The sequence below is a fragment of the Herpailurus yagouaroundi genome, unplaced genomic scaffold, assembly GCF_014898765.1.
Source record: "Herpailurus yagouaroundi ecotype Mexico unplaced genomic scaffold, PumYag 160, whole genome shotgun sequence".
NCBI lineage: Eukaryota > Metazoa > Chordata > Mammalia > Carnivora > Felidae > Herpailurus > Herpailurus yagouaroundi.
The window spans coordinates 7365028-7391941 of NW_024412401.1; the positions used below are offsets into that span (position 1 = coordinate 7365028).

The window sequence follows — 26914 nt, forward strand, 5'->3', positions numbered from 1 at the left end:
AGGCTCTGAGCCATCAGCCCAGAGCCCGACGCGGGGCTCGAACTCACTGACCGCGAGATCGTGACCTGGCTGAAGTCGGACGCTTAACCGACTGCGCCACCCAGGCGCCCCTCCATTTTGAATTTTTTGAGGAACCTCCATACTGTTTTCCATAGTAGCTGCACTAATTTTTTTTTTCAACGTTTATTTATTTTTGGGACAGAGAGAGACAGAGCATGAACGGGCGAGGGGCAGAGAGAGAGGGAGACACAGTATCGGAAACAGGCTCCAGGCTCTGAGCCATCAGCCCAGAGCCCGACGCGGAGCTCGAACTCACGGACCGCGAGATTGTGACCTGGCTGAAGTCGGACGCTTACCCGACTGCGCCACCCAGTTTTTTTTCTTTTCTTTTCTTTTTTTTTTTTTTTTTTTGTAGCTGCACTAATTTACATTCCTACCAACAGTGTACAGGAGTTCCTTTTTCTCTACATCCTTGCCAGTGCTTGTTATTTCTTGTCTTTTTGATACTCCCCATTCTGACTGGTGTGAGGTGATATTTCTTCATGGCTTTGATATGAATTTCCCTGATAATTAGTGATGTTTTCATGTCCCTATTGGCCATCTGTATGTCTTCTTTGGGAAACTGTGTATTCACATCCTCTGCCCTTTTTTAATTGTAGTGTTTGGGTTTTTTTGTTTTTTTTTTTTGGTGTTGAGTTGTATATGTTTATATATTGGATATTAGTCTGTTATTGCTATATCATTTGCAAATATCTTCTCCTATTCATTAGGTTGCTTTGTCATTTTGCTGGTGGTTGCCTTTGCTGTGAAAAAGCTTTTTATTTTCACGTATTCCCAATAGTTTATTTTTTGCTTTTGTTTCCATTGACTAGAATTTTCCCGTTTGGTTTGAGGTTGTCTAACTCCTTGTGATTACGTTAAGGTCATGTGTTTTTATTTTTTATTTGTTTATTTATCTTAAAATTTGTTTATTTTGAGAGAGAGAGAAAGAGAGAGTGTGCACAAGCTGGAGAGGGGAAGAGAGAGGGGGAGAGAATCCCAAGCAGGCTCCACACTGATGCTGATGCAGGACTTGATTCCACAAACCTTGAGATCATGACCTGAACCTAAATCAAGAGTTTAATACTTAACTGACTGAACCACCCAGGTGCTCCAAGACTATGCATTTAAAAAAAATCAGGAATAGTACATAATTAATGCTGTCTGCATGGTGCATCATATCCGAAGGCATGTAATAATAGTTTGACAATCATTAATGATGTTGATTTTGATTACTTGGTTAAAGTGGCCACCAGCTTTCTCTGGTGATATATTTTATTCATTTGTAATTATTAGTATAACTGGAGAAAGAGCTTGAGGTGGTACAAATATTCTATATCCAACAGTCTTCCTCCCAGTGGTTTTAGCATTCACTGATAATTCTTGCTTGGAACTGAATACTGAGATGATTATAAAATGTTTTTTTTTTTTATCATCCCTTTCATGATTATTGGTTGGCATTCTGAAGAGCCTTCCTTCTTTCCCCTTCATTCATTTATTTTATAATTTCAGTGTGGACTCAAGGCTGGAAAAAAAAAATCAATGTGAGGGGCGCCTGGATGGCTCAGTCTGTTAAGTGTCTGACTTCAGCTCAGGTCATGATGACATGGTTCCTGAGTTTGAGCCCTCATTGGGCTCTGTGCACAGTTCAGAGCCTGGAGCGTCCTTTGGATTTTGTGTCTCCCTCTCTCTCTGCCCCTTCCCCACTTGTGCTCTTTTTCTGTCTCTCTTTCAAAGATAAATAAACATTAAAAAATAATCCATGTGTTATAATCCATTAGTGTCATTCATTTTGACGCTACAATTATTCCCATTTTGGCCAGTGGGAGACTCTTCAAGCTAGTTCCTGTGCCTTTTTGATAAGGGACCCCTATTAGTTTTTGAGCAGTGCTTTTTTTCTTCTTATATAAGATGTTCTAGGTATACCTTGTGTTTTTCCTGGCCAACCTTGGAATTGGTCATTTCTCCAAGAATGTCTAGTATCGTTTAGTTCTTTTTTCATTCCCTTCTATGTGATTATATTATCAATTTGGTGTACAGTTAGGTTTATTGGCTCATATATGATTAATGGTGAAGTTAGGTATTTAACCAGGTGAAAGAATTTTTTGAATGGAATTTAGAAATTGTTCTTTTCTAGACTTTTAATCTTTAGAGTGAATATACCCTGCTTAATGTGTTTTGTTTGAACTTAGCACTGTTTAAGAATTCTGAATCAGTTGCCAATATTTTAAAACTTGGAGATTTACACAAAACCCTGATTTCTGGCTTCTTTTAAAAAGGCAAAGAAGAAATTCTGGTCCAAGTCCATTTGGCAACAATTGGATGGATCTGACGAGTAGTGGCTGCCTGTGTTCTCTAGTTCCCACGACTCTTCTATCCTGCCTGACCCCTTTAAGGCATTTGTGTTTGCGGCCTTTCTCTACAGCTCTCCTTCTTTACAAAACTTTCAGTGACAGGTGCAACAGTAGAGAATTACACTGCTTTGTGTTGGAAAACAGGAACTGATTTTGTCCAAAATGACTTATTTTTTTCAATTTTGTAGTTCCATGACCCAGCCAGTGGAGCTGATGTTGATAATGCTTTGTAAATGGAATCTCCAAGGCCCTATTTTAAGTTGCTTAAATGTAACAAATAACTTTGATAAAACTGTACTCTCTTTGCGGTTTAAGTGAAATTTACCATTCATTCTGCATGGTTTGGAACACCAAGGAACACACAGATATTTTTGAAACTGTTAGAAATCTTTTTGTTATAGTGAGAGAACTGTGTAAACTACATTTAGCTTTATAAATTGAAGTTATTGACGTTTTGTTGATGTCAGTAGCATATATTCATTGAAATGTATGCCATTCTAAACAGTAGGGTGAAACTAAATGGATTCTGAAAGATTATTTTAGCAGTAGTGGAATATAAAATATAATTATTAGACTATATATCTGTTAGTTTAAAAAACTATTTTAATTTTTTTTCAAAAAATTTGAAGCGTTTTCAAAAGCTTTTGTTAATACATAGTAATTTTTACCAGAGATAGAGAAAACCATTTCATAATGATACAGAGGTCAGTTAATCAAAAAGACATAACAATTCTAAATGCTTATGCCCTTAATAATGGAACTTCAAAATACATGAAGCAAAAACTGATAAGAGTTGGAAAGAAAAATAGACAAATCTACAATTATAGTCAAAATTTTAATATTTTAATAATAGTTGATATTTTAATATTTTAATAGTAGTATCTTCTTAATAATAGAATAAGTGGACAGAAAATCAGCAAGGATATAGTAGACTTGACCAACACTATTAACCTACTTGATTGACATTTGTAGAGGCCTCTGTCCATCAACAGTACACATGCTACAGTGCTAAAGTTCACATGGTATATTTATCAAGATAGGCCATATTCTTAGCCATAAATCCATTTTTAATAAATAAAATAATTCTAGTCATATATAATATATTATCTGACTACAGTGGAATTAAATTAGAAATTAATAACCAAAGATTCTTGGAAAATTCCCAAGTACCACATTTGGAAACTGAAAAACATAAATAGTCCATTGGTCAAAGAAAATATTTTAGGAAAGGAAAGTTAATAAGTGTTTTGAACTGAATAAAAAGAATACACAACATACATAAATCTGTTAGATGCCACTAAAACATTACTTGGTGGGATTATACCTACAATAGAGAAGAAGAAAGGTCTCAAATCAATGACCTGTTTCTACCTTAGAAACTAGAAAAAGAAGAGCAAATTAAATTCTACATAAACAGAGGAAAGGAAATAATAAAGATCAAAATAGAAATCAATGAAATATAAAACAAAAGCAAGAGAAAAATTAATGAAACAAAAAGCTTGTTCTTAAAGAAGATGAATAAAATTGATAAATTTCTAGCCAGACTGGCCAGGAAGAAAAGAAGACACAAATTACTAATACTGGAAATGAGAGAGGTGACATCACTACATATTCTACAGATATTAAAAGTATAATAAGGAAATATGAACAACTTTGTACCAATAAATTTGATAACTTAGATGAAATGGACAAATCCCTCGAAAGACACTGCTATGTAGACTGAATGGTTGTGGCCCCCCACCCCCACCCCATTCTTATGCTGAAACCTAATCCCCAGTGTGATGATATTTGGAGGTGGGGCTTTCAGAGTTATTTTGGTCATGAGGGCAAAACCCTCATGAATGGAATTAGTGCCTTTTTGGAAAGGGATCCCAGAGAGATCCCTTGCTCCCTTCTGTCATGTGAAGTTACAGGGAAGTTAACAGCCTTCTATGAACTAGGAAATCAGCGTCAGTAACAATACAATCTGCCAGTGCCTTGATCTTGGACTTCCCAGCCTCAAGAATTACGAGAAATAAATTTCTGTGTTTATAAGTCACTCAGTCTGTGATATTCGTATAGCAGCCTGCATGGACTAAAACAGATGTAAACTAAGAAAGGAAGTAGGTAACCTAAATAGCCCTATACGTGTTAAAGAAATTGAATTTATGGTTAAAAACCTACCTACAAAGAAAACTCCAGACCCAAATGATTTTGCAGGTGAATGCTGCCAAACATTTAAGGAAGAAATAATACCAATTCTATACAGACTCCTCCAGAAAATTGAAGAAGAAATTCTTCCCAGCTCATTTTATGAGACTGTATTACCTTGATAGCAAATCAGTTAAAAACATTACAAGAAAACAACAGACCAATATCCTTCAATTAATGTATATAAAATTTCAAACAAAATTTTAACAAATATAATTCAAGAACATATAAAAGCGATAATATATCATGACCAAGTGGGGTTTATTTCAAGAATGCAGTGATTAGAAACTTGAAAATTAATCATTGTAATTCACTGTATTAAAGATAGAAAAATATATCACCTCAGTAGATGCAGAAAAAGTGTGTTATAAAGTCTAACATATCTTCCTGATAAAAGTCTCAGGAATAGAAAAGAACTTAACTTGATAAAGAGCATTTATGAAAAACCCACAAATAACATCATATTTACTGATAAAAGACTGAATACTTTCCTCATAAGATTAGGAACAAAACGAAGATATCTACTCCCAACACTTCTCTCCTTTAAAATTTTTTTTAAAATTTATTTAAGTAATGTCTACATCTAACATGGGGCTCAAACTCAAGACCCTGAGATCAGGAGTAATGTGCTTTACTTACTGAACCAGCTAGGTGTGCCTCTTTTTACTTTTTTTTTTTTTTATCAAAGAAATGTGTATTAAAACAACCTCCTTATACCAATTTTACTCTAACACAGTAAACAGAACTACAATTATGATACCCCTTGGACTATAGATACATTACTGTTGCCATGGTAAATTGGTATTTTTTTTCAAAAGGCAAGAAGGTAGCATATAATAATTGGTATGCATATGTTTATATACTCTGATCTAGAAAGCTGATTTTGGATTTTGGAATCTGTAACTTAACTGAAGCCCAGATTAATGTGGAGAGATGCTTATTGAAGCATTCTCTTTTTTTTTAATTGTGGTAAATATACAGTACATTTATCATTTTAACCATTTGTAAGTATACACTTCAGTGGCATTAACTACACTGGCAGTGTTGTATAACCATTGTCACTACTATACCCAAATCTTTTCCATCATTTCCAGCATAAACTCTATACCCATTAAACAGTAACTCTCCATGCTCCCCTCTCCTAGCCCTGGGTAACCTCTATTTTACTTATGTCTCTATGAATTTATCTATTCAGTGTACCTCATATAAGAACCATATAATATTTCTCCTCTGTGTCTGGCTTATTTCATTTAGTTTAAGGTTTTTCAGAGTTTATCCATGTTACGGCATTTATCAAAATTCAATTCCTTTTTATGGCTGAATAGAATTCCATTGTATAGATATATTACACCATGTTTATCCATTCATTTTTTTTTTTAATTTTTTTTTTTACGTTTATTTATTTTTGCGACAGAGAGAGACAGAGCATGAATGGGGGAGAGTCAGAGAGAGAGGGAGACACAGAATCTGAAACAGGTTCTAGGCTCTGAGCACAGAGCCCGACGCGGGGCTCGAACTCACAGACTGCGAGATCATGACCTGAGCCGAAGTCGGATGCCCAACCAACTGAACCACCCAGGCACCCCTATCCATTCATTTTTTGATGGATATTTGGGTTGTTTTTACCATTTGATTATTGTGAAGAATGCTGCGGTGATTAATGATGCTGAGCACTTTTTCATGTGCTAATTGGTCATTTGTATATCTTCTTTGGTCAGCATTTCTCTTGAACATTGTAGTGGATGTTCTACCTCAGACAGTAAGACAAGAAAAAGAAATAAAAGACATCTATATTGCAAAGAAAGAAGTAAAATTAGTCTCTATTCGTGGACACATTATCTATGTAGAAAACTTGATGGTATCTACAAAACTCTATAACTCATAAGCAACTGTATGAAGATCAAGATATACTTTGTACAAGATCAAGATATAAAAAGCAATTATACTTCTATGTAGTAGCAAAGAATAATTGGAAATTGAGTTAAGGAAACAATGTCATTTACAATAGCATTAATTATTATGTACATAAGCAAAGTCTGATGATGTGAAAGACATATGCTATAAACTACAAAACATTGATGAGAGAAATGCAGAGATAAACCTTGTCTGTGGGTTTGAAAACTCAGTATTGACAGCCCTCCTTAAATTGACCTACAGTTTCAACACAATCCCAGTTAAAATCCTAGTAGGCTTTTATTTGGGGTAGAAATGGACCAGCTGATTCTAAAATGCTTACTGAAATGCAAAGGAACTAGAATAGAATAGTCAAAAGCAATTTTGAAAAAGAACAGAGTTGAAGACTAACATTTCCTGATTTCAAGATTTATTATAAAGCTACAGTAATTGTGGCACCTGGGTGGCTCAGTTGGTAAAGCGTCCAACTCTTGATTTTGGCTCAGGTCATAATCTTGCAGTTCATGAGTTCAAGTCCTTCATCGGGCTCTGCACTGACAGCACAGAGCCTGTTTGGGATTCTCTCTCCCTCTCTCCCTATTCTCCTGCTTGTGCTCTCTCTCTCAAAATAAATTAATAAATAAAGAAAAGCTACAGTAATCAAAATCATGAGGGACTGACAAATAGACAAATAGATCAGTGGAATAAAGAAACCAGAGGTGGGACACCTGGGTGACTCAGTTGGTTGAGCATCTGACTTTGGCTCAGGTCATGATCTCAGGGCTCGTGAGTTCAAGCCCCACATCAGGCTCTATGCTGACAGCTCGAAGCCTGGAGCCTGCTTCACATTCTGTCTCTTTCTCTGCCCTCCCGTACTTGTGTGTGCACTCTCTCTCTCTCAAAAATAAACATTAAAAAAAAAAAAAGAATCCAGAGATAAATATAAACATGTTGGGCAGTTTTTTTTTAAGTTTATTTATTTATTTTGAGAGAGAGGGAGGGCAATCAGAGGAGGGGCAGGGAGAGAGGGAGAGAGAGAATCCCAGGCAGGCCCTGTGCTGTCATTGCAGAGCCTGACGTGGGGCTCCATCCCATGAACTGTGAGATCATGACCTGAGCCTAAATCAAAGAGTCAGATGCTTAACCGACTGAGCCACCCAGGCACCCTGGGCATTTGGGTTTTGAATAAAGGTACAAAAGCAATACAGTGGAGAAAAGTTAGTTTTTTCAACCAGTGGTGCTGGAAAAATTGGATATCTGTATGTAAAAAGTGGATCTTGATTCATACTGAACACCATATGTAAAAAATTAACTCAAAATGTATCATAGACCTAAATATGAAACTTGAAATTATAAAACTTTAGAGGAAAATATGGGAGAAAACCTTTGTGACCTTAGACAATGATTTCTTAAATGTCATACCACAAGCATGACCCATAGAAGAATTAGATTGGTAAATGAGACTTCATAAAAAATAAAAACTTCTGCTTTTCAAAAGGCACTATTAGAGTAAAAAGACAAGAAAATACTTGCTAAGTATATGCTTGATAAATGACTTGTCTACAGAATATATAAAGAACTTTTCAAAACTCAAGAATGGCTAACAGCCCAAGTAAAAAACAAGCTAAGATTTGAACAGAAATTTCACTGAAGAAAATTCATGGATAGAAAATAAACACATGAAAAGGTAGTTAGCGGGGCGCCAGGGTGGCGCAGTCGGTTAAGCGTCCGACTTCAGCCAGGTCACGATCTCGCGGTCCGTGAGTTCGAGCCCCGCGTCAGGCTCTGGGCTGATGGCTCAGAGCCTGGAGCCCGTTTCCGATTCTGTGTCTCCCTCTCTCTCTGCCCCTCCCCCGTTCATGCTCTGTCTCTCTCTGTCGCAAAAATAAATAAACGTTGAAAAAAAATTAAAAAAAAAAAAGAAAAGGTAGTTAGCATCACTAGTCATTAGAAAGATGCAAATTAAAACTATAAAGTTTCAGTATAGGCATGTTATAGTGTCTGTTAAAAAGACTGACCTTATACAACTTTAGAGAGGATGTGGAACGACTGGAACTCTGATAAAATGGTACACTCTAGGAAACTGTTTGGCAGTATTTTAGAATTACATGTACCTAGCAGGTGATCCAGTCCTTTCCTCTTAGGAATTGACCTAAGATAAATGAAAGCATTTGTCCATAAGGCTAATATATGGGTGTTTATGATAGCTTTATTTATTTTTTTTAAGTTTATTTATTTATTTTGAGAGAGGGAGAGTGTAGGGAAAGAGATGTGTATTTTGAGAGAGAGAGAGAGAAAGAATTCCTAGCAGGCTCTGCACTGTCAGTGCAGAACCCATTGTGGGTCTCAAATTCATAAACCATGAGATCGTGACCTGAAGTGAAACCAAAAGTTGGACACTTAACTGACTGAGCCACCCAGGTGCCCCAGACAGCTTTATTTATAATAATTCCAAACTTAAAATAACCCTATTAAGGTATTAATATTATTAATAAAGATAATATTAATAAAGGTAAATAGATAAACATTGTGGTATACTGAACAGTGGAATACTACTTAGTTATAAATAGCAATGAAGGGTACCTGGCTGGCTCAGTTGGTAGAGCCTGTGACTTTGGATCTCAGAGTTGTGGGTTTGAGCCCCATTTTGGTGTAGAGATTAATTAAAAAAATATTTTTTAAATATAAAAAGGAATGAATTATTGATATAAACACAAACATGAATGAATCTCAAAATAATTATGAAAAAAGCCAGAAAAAAAAGAATATATACTGTATGATTCCATGTGTAATCAGTTCTAAAAACTATATGACAGCAGATAATTCATTGCCTATAGAGGGAGGGATAATTGCCTATAGAGGGATATAGAGGTATAAGAAAATTTGGAGTTTTGATGGGTATGTTTACTATCTTGATTGTTAATGGTTTCACAGGTATATATATTTATTAAAATTTACCAAATTTTATACTTAATATGTACATTTTATTGTATGTAAATTATACTTAAAGTTTTTATTTTTATTTTTTAATATGAAATTTATTGTCAAATTGGTTTCCATACAACACCCAGTGCTCATCCCAACAGGTGCCCTCCTCAATGCCATCACCCACTTTCCCCTCCCTCCCACCCCCCATCAACCCTCAGTTTATTCTCAGTTTTTAAGAGTCTCTTATGATTTGGCTGTCTCCGTCTCTAACTTTTTTTTTCCTTCCCCTCCCCCATGGTCTTCTGTTAAGTTTCTCAGGATCTACATAAGAGTGAAAACATATGGTATCTGTCTTTCTCTGTATGACTTATTTCACTTAGCATAACACTCTCCAGTTCCATCCACGTTGCTACAAATGGCTAGATTTCATTCTTTCTCATTGCCAAGTAGTATTCCATTGTATATATAAACCCAAACTTCTTTATCCATTCATCAATTGAAGGACATTTAGGCTCTTTCCATAATTTGGCTATTGTTGAAAGTGCTGCTATAAACATTGGGGTACAAGTGCCCCTATGCATCAGCACTCCTGTATCCCTTGGGTAAATTCTTAGCAGTGCTATTGCTGGGTCATAAGGTAGATCTATTTTAAATTTTTTGAGGAACCTCCACACTGTTTTCCAGAGTGGCTACACCAGTTTGCATTCCCACCAACAGTGCAAGAGGGTTCCCATTTCTCCACATCCTCTCCAGCATCTATAGGCTCCTGATTTGTTCATTTTAGCCATTCTGACTGGCATGTGGTGATATCTCAGTGTGGTTTTCCTTTGTATTTCCCTGATGAGGAGTGACGTTGAGCATCTTTTCATGTGCCTGTTGGCCATCTGGATGTCTTCTTTAGAGAAGTGTCTATTCATGTCTTCTGCCCATTTCTTCACTGGATTATTTGTTTTTTGGATGTGGAGTTTGGTGAGTTCTTTATATATTTTGGATACTAACTCTTTGTCCAATATGTCATTTGCAGATATCTTTTCCCATTCCGTTGGTTGCCTTTTAGTTTTGTTGATTGTTTCCTTTGCAGTGCAGAAGCTTTTTATCTTGATGAGGTCCCAATAGTTCATTTTTGCTTTTAATTCCCTTGCCTTTGGAGATGTGTCAAGTAAGAAATTGCTGCAGCTGAGGTCAGAGAGGTTTTTTTCCTGCTTTCTCCTCTAGGGGTTTGATGGTTTCTTGTCTCACATTCAGGTCCTTCATCCATTTTGAGTTTATTTTTGTGAATGGTGTAAGAAAGTGGTCTAGTTTCATTCTTCTCCATGTTGCTGTCCAGTTCTCCCAGCACCATTTGTTAAAGAGACTGTCTTTTTTCCATCGGATATTCTTTCCTGCTTTGTCAAAGATTAGTTGGCCATACATTTGTGGGTCCAATTCTGGAGTCTCTATTCCATTGGTCTATGTGTCTGTTTTTGTGCCAATACCATGCTGTCTTGATGATTATAGCTTTGTAGTAGACGCTAAAGTCTGGGATTGTGATGCCACCTGCTTTGGTTTTCTTCTTCAATATTACTTTGGCTATTTGCGGTCTTTTGTGGGTGCATACAAACTTTAGGATTGCTTGTTCTAGCTTCGAGAAGAATGCTGATGCAATTTTGATTGGGATTACATTGAATGTGTAGATTGCTTTGGGTAGTATTGACATTTTAACAATATTCTTCCAATCCATGAGCACAGAATGTTTTTCCATTTCTTTGTATCTTCTTCAATTTCCTTCATAAGCTTTCTATAGTTTTCAGCATACAGATCTTTTACATCTTTGGTTAGGTTTATTCCTAGGTATTTTATGCTTCTTGGTGCAATTGTGAATGGGATCAGTTTCTTTTTGTCTTTCTGTTGCTTCATTATTAGTGTATAAGAATGCAACTAATTTCTGTACATTGATTTTGTATCCTGCGACTTTGCTGAATTTATGTATCAGTTCTAGCAGAATTTTGGTGGAGTCTATTAGGTTTTCCATGTATAGTATCATGTCATCTGCAAAAAGTGAAAGCTTGACTTCATCTTTGCCAATTTTGATGCCTTTGACTTCCTTTTGTTGTCTGATTGCTGATGCTAGAACTTCCAACAGTATGTTAAACAACAGCAGTGAGAGTGGACATCCCTGTCATGTTCCTGATCTCAGTGGGAAAGCTCTCAGTTTTTCCCCATTGAGGATGATATTAGTGGTGAGCTTTTCATAAATGGCTTTTATGATGTTGAAGTATATTCCTTCTAGCCTAACTTTCTCGAGAGTTTTTATTAAGAAAGGATGCTAAATTTTGTCAAATGCTTTTTCTGCATCGATTGACAGGATCATATGGTTCTTTTCTTTTATTAATGTGATGAATCACATTGATCGATTTGCAAATATTGAACCAGCCCTGCAGCCCAGGAATGAATCCCACTTGATCATGGTGAATAATTCTTTTTATATGCTGTTGAATTCGATTTGCTAGTATCTTGTTGGGAATTTTTGCTTCCATATTTATCAGAGATATTGGCCTGTCGTTCTCTTTTTTTTTTTTTTTTTTTTTTTTTTTTTTGCTGGGTCTCTGTCTGGTTTGGGAATCAAAGTAATGCTGGCTTCATAGAATGAGTCTGGAAGTTTTCCTTCCCTTTCTATTTTTTGGAACAGCTTGAGAAGGATAGGTATTATCTCTGCTTTCAATGTCTGGTAGAATTCCTCTGGGAAGCCATCTGGTCCTGGACTCTTATTTGTTGGGAGATTTTTGATAACTGATTCAACTTCTTCACTGGTTATGGGTCTGTTCAAATACTCTATTTCTTCCTGTTTGAGTTTTGGAAGTGTGTGGGTGCTTAGGAATTTGTCCATTTCTTCCAGGTTGTCCAGTTTGTTGGCATATAATTTTTCATAGTATTCCCTGATAATTGCTTGTACTTCTGAGGGATTGGTTGTAATAATTCCATTTTTATTCATGATTTTATCTATTTGGGTCCTCTCCCTTTTCTTTTTGAGAAGCCTGGCTAGAGGTTTATCAATTTTGTTTATTTTTTCAAAAAACTGACTCTTGGTTTCATTGATCTGCTCTACTGTTTTTTTTAGATTCTATATTGTTTATTTCTGCTCGATCTTTATTATTTCTCTTCTTCTGCTGGGTTTGGGGTGTCTTTGCTGTTCTGCTTCTATTTCTTCTAGGTGTGCTGTTAGATTTTGTATTTGGGATTTTTTTTATTTCTTGAGATAGGCCTGGGTTGCAATGTATTTTCCTCTCAAGACTGCCTTCTCTGCATCCTAAAGCGTTTGGATTGTTGTATTTTCATTTTCATTTGTTTCCATATATTTTTAGATTTCTTCTCTAATTGCCTGGTTGGCCCATTCATTCTTTAGTAGGGTGTTCTTTAACCTCTAAGCTTTTGGAGGTTTTCCAGACTTTTTCCTGTGGTTGATTTCAAGTTTCATAGCATTGTGGTCTGAAAGTGTGCATGGTATGATCTCAATTCTTGTATACTTATGAAGGCCTGTTTTGTGACCCAGTATGTGATCTATCTTGGAGAATGTTCCATGTGTACTCAAGAAGAAAGCATATTCTGTTGCTTTGGGATGCAGAGTTCTAAATATATCTGTCAAGTCCATCTGATCCAATGTACCATTCAGGGCCCTTATTTCTTTATTGATGCTGTGTCTAGTTGATCTATCCATTGTTGTAAGTGGAGTATTAAAGTCCCCTGCAATTACCACATTCTTATCAATAAGGTTGCTTATGTTTGTGATTAAATGTTTTATATATTTGGGGGCTCCTGTATTCGGTGCATAGATATTTATAATTTTTTTTTTAATTTTTTTTTTCTTTTTTCAACGTTTTTTTTTTTATTATTTATTTTTGGGACAGAGAGAGACAGAGCATGAACGGGGGAGGGGCAGAGAGAGAGGGAGACACAGAATCGGAAACAGGCTCCAGGCTCCGAGCCATCAGCCCAGAGCCTGACGCGGGGCTTGAACTCACAGACCGCAAGATCGTGACCTGGCTGAAGTCGGACGCTTAACCGACTGCGCCACCCAGGCGCCCCATATATTTATAATTTTAAAAAGCACATAAAATCCGTGGAAATACTTAAAACCGCAGAAGCTTAATTTTATTTTTAGAGGTGCCAAATTTAGAGATTATAGAAAGAAGTCTTGACTCAACGTTCATATTCTCTGGGTTTCTACCATATAGTACCTAAGTCTCAATGTGTGTTTTATATAATTTTGTCTTCTTTGGTTACAGTTTTTTATGCTCTGTTTGGTATTTATATATGAAATATTTAATGATTCCTAAACTTCCTTAGTTTACATGGTGTTTCCAGAAAGTTTCTTAGCCAGAAGGAACAGACCCCTAACTGGATTAAGAGACTAGCTTGATTATATTTATTACCATTACCTCTATTTTTTTGTCTTAGATCTTGACTTAATTCATGATGAACTCAATTCATTTGTTTAAATGTGGTTAGCTCTAGGAATTCTGTAACCTACAAGAGAATGATTTCTGAGGCTCCTGAATGGCTCAGTTGGTTAAGCATCCAACTCTTGGTTTCTGCTCAGGTCATGATCTCACAGTTCGTGAGTTCAAGCCCTGCATCAGGCTCTGTGCTAACAGTGTGCAGTCTGCTTGGAGTTCTTTCTCTCTCCCTGTCTCTCTGCCCTTTCCTCCTTCCCTCTCTCCCGCCCGCCTGCCCGCCCTCTCTCTCTCTCTCTCTCTCTCTCTCTCTCTTTCAAAACAAACAAATAAACATTAAAAAAAAAAAGATCTTTCTTAAAAAAAACAAGAGTGATTTCTTAAATGGTCTGAATATTGTTCATTAAGTGCATTTTGCTGAAAGCAGAGCACCATAGCCCAACTCTGACCCTTTAATAATTCTTAACAGAGCCTCGGCACACGAAAGGATCATAGTTGCCTTGTAAATGAATTGATGTTGTAAACTTGTATTTTATAGGAGGTAAAAACTGACAACATGATACCAAAACAGGCTTCTTCTACAGAATGACAACAATTTGATTATAAATCCAACTGGGAAGTATGCTAGTTGATCACTGTTAACTCAGGAGTATTTTAATTTTAATGAGTCAAGATAAAGTATTTTCTTTAATTGATGTCTTTTTTCCTTTTTTCCTTTTGTAGGAAATACAATAGCAGCCATGATAGAAGACAAAGGGCCAAGAGTGACTGACTACTTTGTTGTGGCAGGTCTCACTGACACATCTACTCTTTTGGATCAAGAAATAAATCGTTTAGATACTAAGTCAACTGGGCCTAAAGCTCCAATTACAGATATTGCAGTTATTAACAAATCTGCTGGGGAGACAGTACCTGAAGGTTACACCTGTGTTGAAGCCACTCCATCAGCTCTCCAAGCAAATTTGAACTATGGAAGTCTGAAAAGCCCCGAACTTTTCCTCTGTTATAAGAGAGCAAGAGACAAACCACCCCTTACCGACATTGGGTATGGTGACTTATTTTCTTTTGCTATAGTGAAGGAAATAACATTTATTTAAGGTGCATGGGAATAGAAATTTGAATTTTTTGATAGTTCTATTATTTGTTACTTCAGGATCAAGTTAGTAAGATATTACATATCTCTATCCACGCTTACTGAATTTCTCTGCATTGTACTTGAATCATGAGATCATTTCCTTTCAAAAGCATATTGAAATGAAGGCATTAGAGCCTGAAATGTGATTCCATTTCTGTTGTACTTCTCAGATAAGCTTATTAATTAAACATAAAAGAACAAGAAGGTATAATAAAAGATTATATTTTTAAGGAGCTACTTGGGTTATGTGGTGAAGTTTTGTGAAGCCCTGAACTCATTTAACAAAGGAGCATTCCTGTTTTAAAAAATGTAATTGTGTTGTGTGGTTTTAAATGCCAGGAGGGGGGAGGTATTTACCATTTAGAGTGAGTGTAGTGGTTACGAGGTATTAGTATCTAGTCCACAGCCAGGGAAGTACATTCTTTGTAAAAACTTTTATCCCAAAAATGTCTACATTGACTCTTTTGTAAACAAGCTACGTTTTTAGAATACCTATAATACTTGTCATGTATACATGTCATTTATTAAGCTGTTCTGTTTATTACAATTATCCTCAGTTACTTAAAACATACAGGTATTTGAGAACATCTTAGGAAGTGTTTGGGATCAGCTTGTCCATTTATGCAAAACATGAAGTCAGAATTTTGGTGGGGATTGCATTTAATCTATAGATCAATTTAGGCAGTACTGGCCACTTTTATACCACTAAGCTGTCTAACTTTTGAATGTGAGATCTCTTTCCCTTTATTTAGGTCTTTAATTTCTTTCAGCAGTGTTTTGTAGTTTTTAGTGTATGAGTCTTTCACCTCCTTGATTAATTTTATTCCTACATATTCTTTTGGGTTCCATTAAAAATGGTATTTTTTTTTTTTAATTTCCTTTTTGGATTATTCATTGCTGTTATATACGAACACAGCTGAATTTTAATTTTATATGTTAATCTTATACCCTACAACTTTGATGAATTTGTTAGCTCTCATAGCTTTCTTTTGGATATTTGGGGATTTTTTTTTTTTCAACGTTTATTTATTTTTGGGACAGAGAGAGACAGAGCATGAACGGGGGAGGGGCAGAGAGAGAGGGAGACACAGAATCGGAAACAGGCTCCAGGCTCTGAGCCATCAGCCCAGAGCCTGACGCGGGGCTCGAACTCACGGACCGCGAGATCGTGACCTGGCTGAAGTCGGATGCTTAACCGACTGCGCCACCCAGGCGCCCCAATTTGGGGATTTTTTTAATACATAGGATCATTTCATCTGTAAGTAGAGCTAGTTTTTCCTGCTCCCTTTGCAGTTTGTTGTATTTTCTCCTTTGTCTTACTGCTCTGTTAGAACTTACAGTACAGTGTGGAATAGCAGTAGCGGAAAAGGCACCTATGTCTTATTCCTGATCTAAGGTGGGAAGCTTTCAGTCTTTCACCATTGAATATGGTGTTAGGTGTGGGTTTTTCATAAATGCCATTTATCATGTTAAGAAAGGTTCCTTCTAGGGGCGCCTGGGTGGCGCAGTCAGTTAAGTGTCCGACTTCAGCCAGGTCACGATCTCGCGGTCCGTGAGTTCTAGCCCGGCGTCAGGCTCTGGGCTGATGGCTCAGAGCCTGGAGCCTGTTTCCGATTCTGTGTCTCCCTCTCTCTCTGCCCCTCCCCCGTTCATGCTCTGTCTCTCTCTGTCCCAAAAATAAATAAAAACGTTGAAAAAAAAATTAAAAAAAAAAAAAAGAAAGGTTCCTTCTACTTCTGATTTTATGAGAGATTTTATCATGAAAGTGTGTTGCATTTTTTCAGATGCCTTTTCTGTGTTAATTGAGATCATGCAGATATTTATTTCCTTCTTTCTATTGTGATGTATTACATTGATTTTTTATGTCAAATCTCTTAATATAATCACAATACCACACCGTAAAAATGATTATTTAATATCATCATACATCCAAATTTCTCTGATTGTCCCATGGAGTTGTTCTTTTTGTTTGTTTGTTTGTTTTTTAAATGGTTGCTACTTTTTCTGTTAATAGTTGTGCAGATATTTTTTTATAAATTTTTTTTTTCCAATGTTTTTTTTTTATTTATTTTTGGGACAGAGAGAGACAGAGCATGAACGGGGGAGGGGCAGAGAGAGAGGGAGACACAGAATCAGAAACAGGCTCCAGGCTCCGAGCCATCAGCCCAGAGCCTGACGCAGGGCTCGAACTCACGGACCGCGAGATCGTGACCTGGCTGAAGTCGGACGCTTAACCGACTGCGCCACCCAGGCGCCCTATAGTTGTGCAGATATTAAGAAAGGTAGTGAGCTGTTCCATTTGGCCACTGCTTGGTTGTACTCATCACCTCCTCTACTTTTGCAGTAGAGCTCTGGTGAAATGGTCCTAAGGTCCTCGCTATGTTCACATTTCCAAAGTCAGAGGATGATTTGTCCTTATCTTACTTGACCTTTATGTAGCATCTGTTTAACTTCTTAGTATTGGCCACCCTGTTTAGCTTCTGTGATTTTCCTTCAAGTCAATACAGTTAGGATGGTGGTCATACAACTTTATATATTAAGCACAGGAGCCAGGTGGTTGAGAAATTATTGGAATTTGATCAATAGAGGCTTTTTTTTGAAAGCTTGACTTTAAGAGAAGATAGTAATGGGCCTTGCTGTTCAAGATGTAGTCCTTGAACCAGTATCATCTGTAGGGCTTGGGAACATGTTAGAAATTCAGAATCTCAGGCACTGCCCCAGACCTACTGAATCAGAATCTATGTTTTCTCAAAATTCCTAGAAGCAGCAGTTGAGGATACCTGGGGGGATGAGGCAATACGGAGTTATGGGCTGTTTTTTACCTTTCTTCCAGGGGATAACCTTGAACATCTTTATTTGAAGGGGAGAAACCAATGGAAAAGAAAGGGGGTTGAAAATAAAGGAATGAGGATATATTAGAATAAAATTCTGAAACAGATTGAAGGGATAATGTCAACAGCATAGGTGATTGGATTAGCCTTTAATGGGAGGGACTTTTGAGAACGGGCAAGGGGGTTAAATGGGTAGAAACATAAGTTATTGGTTCTGGGGGAGTAATTCAGGACATGTAATGGTTTTACTGTCAGTGCTTTTCATTTTCTCTATGATTTTATTAAGATAGGTAATAGCTATAGAAGGATGGGTATAGGGTAAAATTTTGGCAATATTCATGTCAGTTGAAGGGAATCAAGCCAGGGACATAACATGTTTCAGGCCTCACTGTTCACTGTCAACCAGTTATTTTTTTTTTTTTAATTTTTTTTTTCAACGTTTATTTATTTTTGGGACAGAGAGAGACAGCATGAACGGGGGAGGGGCAGAGAGAGAGGGAGACACAGAATGGGAAACAGGCTCCAGTCTCTGAGCCATCAGCCCAGAGCCTGATGCAGGGCTCGAACTCACGGACCGCGAGATCGTGACCTGAGCTGAAGTCGGACGCTTAACCGACTGCGCCACCCAGGCGCCCCTCAACCAGTTATTCTTAAAGGCCATCTTTTCATATCCTTTTCTTCATACCGGCCCCCCACTCCCATACAATTGTAATTGAAAGGATGTGAATCTTTCAGAGATTGTTGTTGCTTGTGGTTCAGGGGCACAACTTAAAAATAAAATGATGAGGGGCACCTGGGTGGCTCAGTTGGTTAGGCGTCTGACTTCAGCTCAGGTCATGATCTCACGGTCCGGGAGTTCGAGCCCCACGTCGGGCTCTGTGCTGACAGCTCAGAGCCTGGAGCCCGTTTCAGATTCTGTGTCTCCCTCTCTCTCTCTGCCCCTCCCCTGTTCATGCTCTGTCTCTCCCTGTCTCAAAAATAAATAAACGTTAAAAAAATTTAAAAAAAAAATTAAAATAAAATAAAATGATGACGTAGATACTTATACTTACATACTTTCAGGTTGCAAGTGGCTCTTTCATACATATCTAGGCTTGTTATGGTAGTTTATTAATCCAGGTTTGCTAGAGTGTAGGTTGAATTGTCTTTTAGTTAATCATAATCGTAAATTTTTCTTTCCAGATCAAATAATTGTGGGGTGCCTGGGTGGCTCAGTGGGCTGAATGTCCAACTCTTGGTTTCAGCTCAGGTCATCTGTTGCTGTGGGCTGAGCATGGATCCTGCTTGGGATTTTCTCTCTCTCTCTCTCTCTCTCTCTCCCTCTCTTGCTCTCCTGCCACTCCTCCACCCCTGATATGTGTGTGTGTGTGTGTGTGTGTGTATAATATTATATATAATATATTATATATTATATATTATATAATATAATTATAATAAATATATATTTATATATTATATATTTATATATTAATTTATTTATATATATTATTTATTTATATTAATATATAACATATTATACATGATATATATTTATTATACATAATAAATATATATATAATATATAAATATATATGTAAATATATATAAATATATAATATAATATATATTATATAATATATAACAAAATATTATATAATATAATAATTATACATAATAATATATAATATTATATATTATATAATAATATTATATAATATTTGGTGACTGAAATATTTTGACCTGTCTGCCCCACCTTCCATTTAAGCACACTAGTGAGGTTTGGAAAGCCTATGGCCACTACAAAGGCAGGTACCTAGTTCATTCAGCTGTTCATTCATTCATTCATGAAATACTGTTGTCAAACTTCTGACCTTTTTGCCTTCTAAAAACTGAGATGAGCTATTTATTAAAACTAATTCTTTTTTTTTCTGGAAAAAATTAAGTTAAAGTATGTAAGATCTGATAATCCCCTGTAATATCAAATACTCTATAAAGTATGATTTAAATAGTACAATATATTATCTTATGTGTCAGATGTGTATATTAAGATGAAGAATCACAGACTACTGTATACAGTCCTTATCTTCCTCTGCTTATCAGATTCATTGACTTTCAACTGAATTTTCTCCAGCACTTTTTTTTTGAAAATTTTCAAACACACAGAAAAATTAATTGAATATTATAATAAATACCAGTATCCTTTCTTCCTGAATGATAGACTATATAGTATAATGAACAGTATACTTTCTACCTAGTTTCAAAAAATTAATGTTTTTCCATATTTTTGCTAAACTACTTGAAAGGAGGCTGGAGATACCATGACAATTCTCCCATGAATGCTTCAGCATGCATCCCTTAAGACATGCACCTGTATAACAATGGTATATAGAAAATTAATAATTATGTCATATTTTCACTATCTGTTCCCTATCCAAATATTCACAATTATCCCAAGAATATCTTTTACGATCTTTAAAAAAAATATTCAGGGTCCTGTCATCGTTTATCCATTGCATTTGGTTATTTATTTATTTATTTATTTAATCCATTACATTTGGTTATAATGCCTCTTTAGTCTCTTTATCTCCCCAACATTTTAGTATTACATATTGACATTTTGAAGAGTCTTAGCCAGTTGTCTTATAGAATGCCCCTCACACTACTCGGTTGGTTGAGCGTCCATCTCTTGGTTTCAGCTCAGGTCATGACCTCACGGTTTGTTGGTTCGAGCCCTGCCTTGGACTCTGTGCTGGCAGTGCAGAGACTGCTTGGCATTTTCTCTCCCTTTCTCTCTGCCCCTCCCTCACTCACATGCATGCTCTCTCTCTAAAAATAAATTTAAAAAAACTTTGAAAAGAAGTTTTAGAATGCCTCACCGTCCAGATTTATCTGATTCTTTCCTCATTATATTGTTTAATTTGTTACCTTGTCATCAGTATTTCCTATCAGTTAGATGTGAGTTTCAAAGCCTAATTTAAATTTATGTTAAATATTTTTGGCAAGAATACTTACAGGTAGTGCTGACACCAGGACAGCAGGTAGTGACAGACTGTCCCATAATTAGTGATATTAAGTTCAGTCACTTAAGTTAAGATGGTAATTGGGGTGCCTGGGTGGCTCAGTCAAGCGTCTGGCTTTGGCTCAGGTCATGATCTCGCAGTCCGTGAGTTCGAGCCCCTCGTCGGGCTCTGTGCTGACAGTTCAGAGCCTAGAGCCTGTTTCAGATTCTGTGTCTCCCTCTTTCTCTCTCCTCCCCTGCTCATGCTCTGTCTCTCTCTTCTCAAAAATAAATAAAGGTTAAAAAAAAATTTTAAAAAAGAGATGGTAATTGCCACATATCTATGGTAAAGGCATTTTTATTTTCTTTGTTATTTGTGGAGTTGTGGGCATTGTTTAAATATCTTGTTCCTTGCTCTTTTACACTTGTCATTTTTTAGCATCCATTGATCATTGTTTGAATTAGATCTTGCATGGGTGGGTTGGTGGGGGATGTAAAATGAGACTTTTCTAATTCTGTCATTTAAAAAATAAATTTTTTAACTCATTTTTCTTGAAGAGCTTGAGTGGAGAGCTTTCTTATTCTCTCTTGTTTTTTTATTGTTTCGAGAATAATTAAAACTATGGATTTTAATTTATTCCATGTGATAACAATCTATTCCAGCCCTTATTCGGTTTGCTCAAATTGTCCCAGGTTTGGCCAGTGGGATCCCTTTCCAGCTGACTGCTTTGTCAATCAAAATCTAGAGCTATATGTATTCATTGTTACTGAGGTGTCTATTTTTATCTCTATTTTTTAAATCATGAGTTCATATTAACATTTAAAGATCAAATTTAACATTAAAGAACGTTTTCTTAACTCATTTTGGATTGTATCTTGTTTCTCTTACACCTAAAATCTTGGTTCTTAAATCATAAACATGTTACTTATTGCTTTATCTTATGTACATAATTTTTTTTTAATTTTTTTTTTCAACGTTTATTTATTTTTGGGACAGAGAGAGACAGAGCATGAACAGGGGAGGGGCAGAGAGAGAGGGAGACACAGAATCGGAAACAGAATCAGCCCAGAGCCTGACGCGGGGCTTGAACTCACAGACCGCGAGATCGTGACCTGGCTGAAGTCGGACGCTTAACCGACTGCGCCACCCAGGAGCCCCATCTTATATACATAATTTCGAAGTTACAATAGCGCTATTACTACCAATAGTAAACCTGTTTACTGAGTTCTTGCCCCTAGAATAAGACCCATCAAGCATTTACAGAGTACTTACTGTGTTAAAAAATTATATGAAATAGTATTTTTTTAAGTTTATTTTTTTATTTTGAGAGAGAGGAAGAGAGAGAGTATCCCAAGTAGGCTCCACACTGTCAGTGTGGAGCCCGATGCAGGGCTCGAACTCATGAACTGTGAGATCATGACCTGAGCCAAAATCAAGAATCAGATGGATGCATAACCAACTGAGCCACCCAGGTGCCCCATGAAATAGTATTTCTTATATGGTTATGTTACCAATTTGCTATGCAGTTAGGTTCATCTGTTTCTATTTGTGTTTCATTTGTTTAAAAAATTTTTCTCTTAATATGGAAAATGTTGTAATAGTTCAAAACATGTAAAAAGCTATATTTAGGGAAATAATGCTTCAGTCTTTATTTTCTCTACTTTCTTCTCTATACTTTCTGCCCTCCCTTTTTCTGTTAATGTAGTTTCTGATTTATCCTTTTACTGTGTGTTTTTACAAACATAAAAAGGATTTTTAATTCTTCCTCTTAAAATATAAATACTGTAGTCACTATTTTAAACTTTGGTTTTTTCACCCAACAGTGTATTTCCATATCTGAACATGGAGATCTTTCTCATTCTTTTTATATAGCTCTATAGTACTTATTTCTGTGGATGTATATACTTTGTTCATCCAAACCTCTGTTGATGGGCATTTGGGTTCTGTCCAGTCTTGTGCTATTACAAGAATGCTTTAGTGAATAACTGTGCATATATTATTACATATTTGTGGAAGTATATTTTCAGGTAGCCCTAAAAGGGAATTGCTGGGATAAAAGATAAATGCATTCATAATTTTGTTAAATGTTCCCAAATTTCTCTCCATTGTGTCCCATCATTTTATTCTCCCACCATCAGTATATGTAAGTGCTGCTTTCCCCACAGTCCCATCCACAAAATATGGGATCAAATTTTTGTCAGTCTCATAGTCAAGAAATGATGTGTCAGAGTAATTTTAATGAGATTAAGCATTTTTCATATGTTTAAAGACCATATCTTTTTAGAAACGGTTTTGGCTTCTTTTTTGATACATATGTATTTGTTGTTTTTTTTAAAGGACATTTTTATGTATTAGAAAGGTAAACTTTTTGTGAAATAAGTCTCCAAATGTTTTCTCCAAGTTTATAATTTGTCTTTTGACTTGTGTTTTTTGTCATGTAAAGTTTATTTGATGAAGTTTATTACTCCTCTTTATTGCTTCTAGATTTTGAGTCATAGTTACACTTTTCCCACTGCTAGGTTTTCTTTCTTTTTATATTTTATTTTAGAGGTGTGTGTGAGCAGGGAAGAAGGGCAGATGGGGAGAGAGAGAATCTTCAGCAGGCTCCATGCTCCGTGCAGGGCTGGACATGGGGCTCGATCCCACCTCCCTGGGATCATGGCCTGAGCCGAAATCAAGAGTCGGATGCTCAACCAATTGAGCCACCTAGTTTCCCCTGATTTTCTTTTAGTACTGGTATGGTTTCATTCTTGACATTTATCTCTGTGATCCTTTGGGAGCTTTTTCTGGTGTACAGTGTGACGTACAGATAGAATTTTTTTCCCCAAAATGGCAATTCAGTTATTCAAGCAATGCTTATTAAATTAAAAAAGGTCCATCTTTCCAGCAGTATTTTGAGATGTCACCATTATCATACTAGATTATTTTTGTGTTCATTGTTCTTTCTGTTTAGTGATTTGCTAATACTGTCCTGATTTAAATATAGGCTTTTTATTTTAATATTTAGTTGGGTTCTAACAGCTTCATTGACATATATAATTCAGATATCACACAATTCAACCATCTCAAGTGTAGAATTTATTGGTCTTTAGTATATTCACAGATTTATGCAGCTGTCATCACAGCCAATTTTAGAATATTTCATTACCCTAAAAGGAAACTCCATATTCATTAGTAGTCACTCTCTGCTACCCCTTTCTACTCTCTAGCCCTAGGCAACTACTAGTTTACTTTGTGTCTCTATAGACATGCCTATTCTGCACATTTCCTATAAATGGAATCATACTACATGTGGCCTTTGTTGATAGGGTTCATGGATTTGTGCCACATGTTAGTACTTCATTGCTTTTTATTGCTGAACAATATTCTGTTATATGGGTGTGCCACATTCTATGCATCTATTCCTTAGTTGATGTTTGATTGTTTCCACTTTTTGGCTGTTATGAATAATGCTGTTAAATGTGTATTTGTGTACCAGTATTTGTGCAGATGTATGTTTTCATTTCTTTTGGGTATATACCTGGGAGTAGAATTGCTGAGTCCTACAGAAGCTCCATGTTTAAACCCTTTGAGGAACTGTCAGACTGTTTTCCAAAGCAGTTGATTCCCACCATCTTGGTATAAGGATTCTACTTTCTCTACACTCTCACCTTACCAATTTGTAATTATCTGTCTTTTTGATTATCGTCTTCCCAGTGTATATGAAGTGTTATTGTGGCTTTGATTTGTAATTCCCTAATGGCTAATATGGTGAGCATCTGTTCATGTTTTCAGCCGTATCTTCTTTGGGCGAATGCCTATTTAGATTCTTTGCCCACTTAAAAAAAGAAAAGAAAATGTTTTATTTTAAAATAATTTTAGTTTTACAGAAGAGTTGTTAAGGATAAGACAGAGAATGGGGCGCCTGGGTGGCTCAGTCGGTTAAGAGTCCGACTTTGGCTCAGGTCATGATCTCACAGTTCATGAGTTCGAGCCCTGCATGGGCTCTGTGCTGACAGCTCAGAGCCTGGGGCCTGCTTTGAATTCTGTGTCTCCCTCTCTCTATGCTCCTCCCCCGCTCATGCTCTGTCTCTCTCTGTCTCCTTCAAAAATAAATAAAAACATTAAAAAAATAAAAAGGATAGTACAGAGAATTTCCATATATTCTTTGTCAGTCCTATATCCATTTTAAATTGTTATTTATCTCTATATTGATTTGTAAGAGTTCTTTACATATTCTGGAAAGATTTCTCTAATTAGATACATGATTTGCAAATATTTTCTCACATTCTGTCCATTGTCTTTTCACTTTCTTGATGGTATCACTAGTGGCATGGAAGTTTTTTATTTTGATGAAGTCCAGTTTTTTTTAATTTTTTCTTTTGTCACTTGTGCTTTTGGTATCCTATATAAGAAGGCTTTGTAAAATTCAAGGTCACAAATTTTTATTTTTTTTAATAAATTTTACAGTTTTTTGTCTAACAGTTTTGTCATTCTAGCTCTCACATTTAAGTGTTTGATCCATTTCTTATATGTGGTATAAGGAAGGGATTCAACTTCTTTTTCTTTTGCATTTGATACCCAGTTGTCCCAGCACCATTTGTTGAAAAGACTGTTTTCTTCCTATTGAATTATCTTGGCACTCTTGTCAGAATCAGTTGACTGTAAATGTATGGGTTTAATTCTGCACTTCCCATGCCATTCCATTGGTCTATATGTTTACCTTTATGGGGGCACCACACTGTGCTGATGACTAGATTTGTAGTAACTTTTGAAATGGGAGAGTGTGAGTCCTCCAACTTTGTTCTTTTTTTTCCAGTTTGCTTTGTCTATACTGAGTCCCTTGAACCTCCATATGAATTTGAGGATCATGTTACCAATTTCTTAAAAAAAATTTTTTTTAATGTTTATTTATTTTTGAGAGAGAGAACATGAGCAGGGGAGGGGCAGAGAGGGAGGGAGACACAGAATCCGAAGCAGGCTCCAGGCTCTGAGCTGTCAGCACAGAGCCCGATGCAAGGCTCAAACTCACGAGCTGTGAGATCATGACCTGAGCTGAAGTCGGACACTCAACTGACTGAGCCACCCAAACACCCCTCACGTTACCAATTTCTATATAAAAAGGCAGCTAGGATTTAGATAGGAAGGAATTGTATTGATTCTGTAGATCTCTTTGGGAAATATTGACATCATACCAAATATTACATCTTCTTATCGTGGCTATGGGATGTCTTTTTATTTATTAAATGCTCATGTCTAATTTCTTAAACTGTTTTGTAGTTTTAGTCAAAGGATTTTAAAGGTAAAGTTTTGACAGGAATTATGAAGGAAATTTTGTGGACACATCTGAATACTTGATCTAGGAATCAATCTTGGGATGTTTGTGGTGTTGCCCCTTTCTTGTTTCATATGTTTCTTGTAATGAGCAATAAAAAAATTAAGTTATTTGATCTTATTTGCTCTTAAAATTATATTCCAGCTTTGAAAAAAATAGTTAAGAGATCTATAATTCCCAAAGTAATGATCTTACTTTTGGTTTACAATTAAGATTTGAGAAACAGTAGAGGAACTCACCCCCCCCCCCCCATTTTTTGTTGGTTTGTTTTCGAGAGGAAAGCCAGAATTATGTTTACTTACCTATCTACCTATCTATTTCTCCCCTCCCTGCCATGCAGAGTTTTATATGAAGGGAAAGAAAGGCTTATTCCAGGATGCGAAGTGATCCAAGCCACACCCTATGGTCGCTGTGCCAATGTCAACAATAGTTCAACTACTTCACAAAGAATCTTTATCACTTATCGAAGAGCTCCTCTAATTCGACCCCAGAATTCCTTGGCTGTAACTGATATCTGTGTTATTGTAACCAGTAAAGGAGAAACCCCTCCTCATACTTTCTGCAAGGTTGACAAAAACTTAAATTGTGGAATGGTAAGAATAAAGTTGTTGCATATGTACTCTTAACACCAACCCCCAAGAAGGATAATTTTTGGACTCCTGTTTATTATTGGGTATATAATTTACTCTGTTTTTATTTTCATGTTTTTTTAAAAATTATTTTTATCTCTCTTTTATGATTCATAGTAATTTTTAAGATCCTTAGCTATCTGATTTTTGGAATAATTTCATTGAAAAAATAAATACTTGGGGCCCCTGGGTG

The 26914-nt window shown here is 36.2% G+C and overlaps 1 protein-coding gene across 6 annotated transcripts in view; it reads left to right on the forward strand.

Moving 5' to 3' along the window:
- DENND4C (DENN domain containing 4C) overlaps window positions 1-26914 on the forward strand; it is a 125954-nt gene that overhangs the window by 19587 nt on the left and 79453 nt on the right. For all 6 annotated transcript variants that reach the window (XR_005792470.1, XM_040481351.1, XM_040481352.1 and 3 more), the window contains exons 2-3: window positions 14558-14879; window positions 26433-26685. Coding sequence is in view for 5 of the 6 variants with exons in the window: in XM_040481351.1 (XP_040337285.1) it covers window positions 14575-14879; window positions 26433-26685 (558 nt within the window). In the remaining variant the exon portion in view is untranslated. The remainder of the gene's footprint in view (window positions 1-14557; window positions 14880-26432; window positions 26686-26914) is intronic.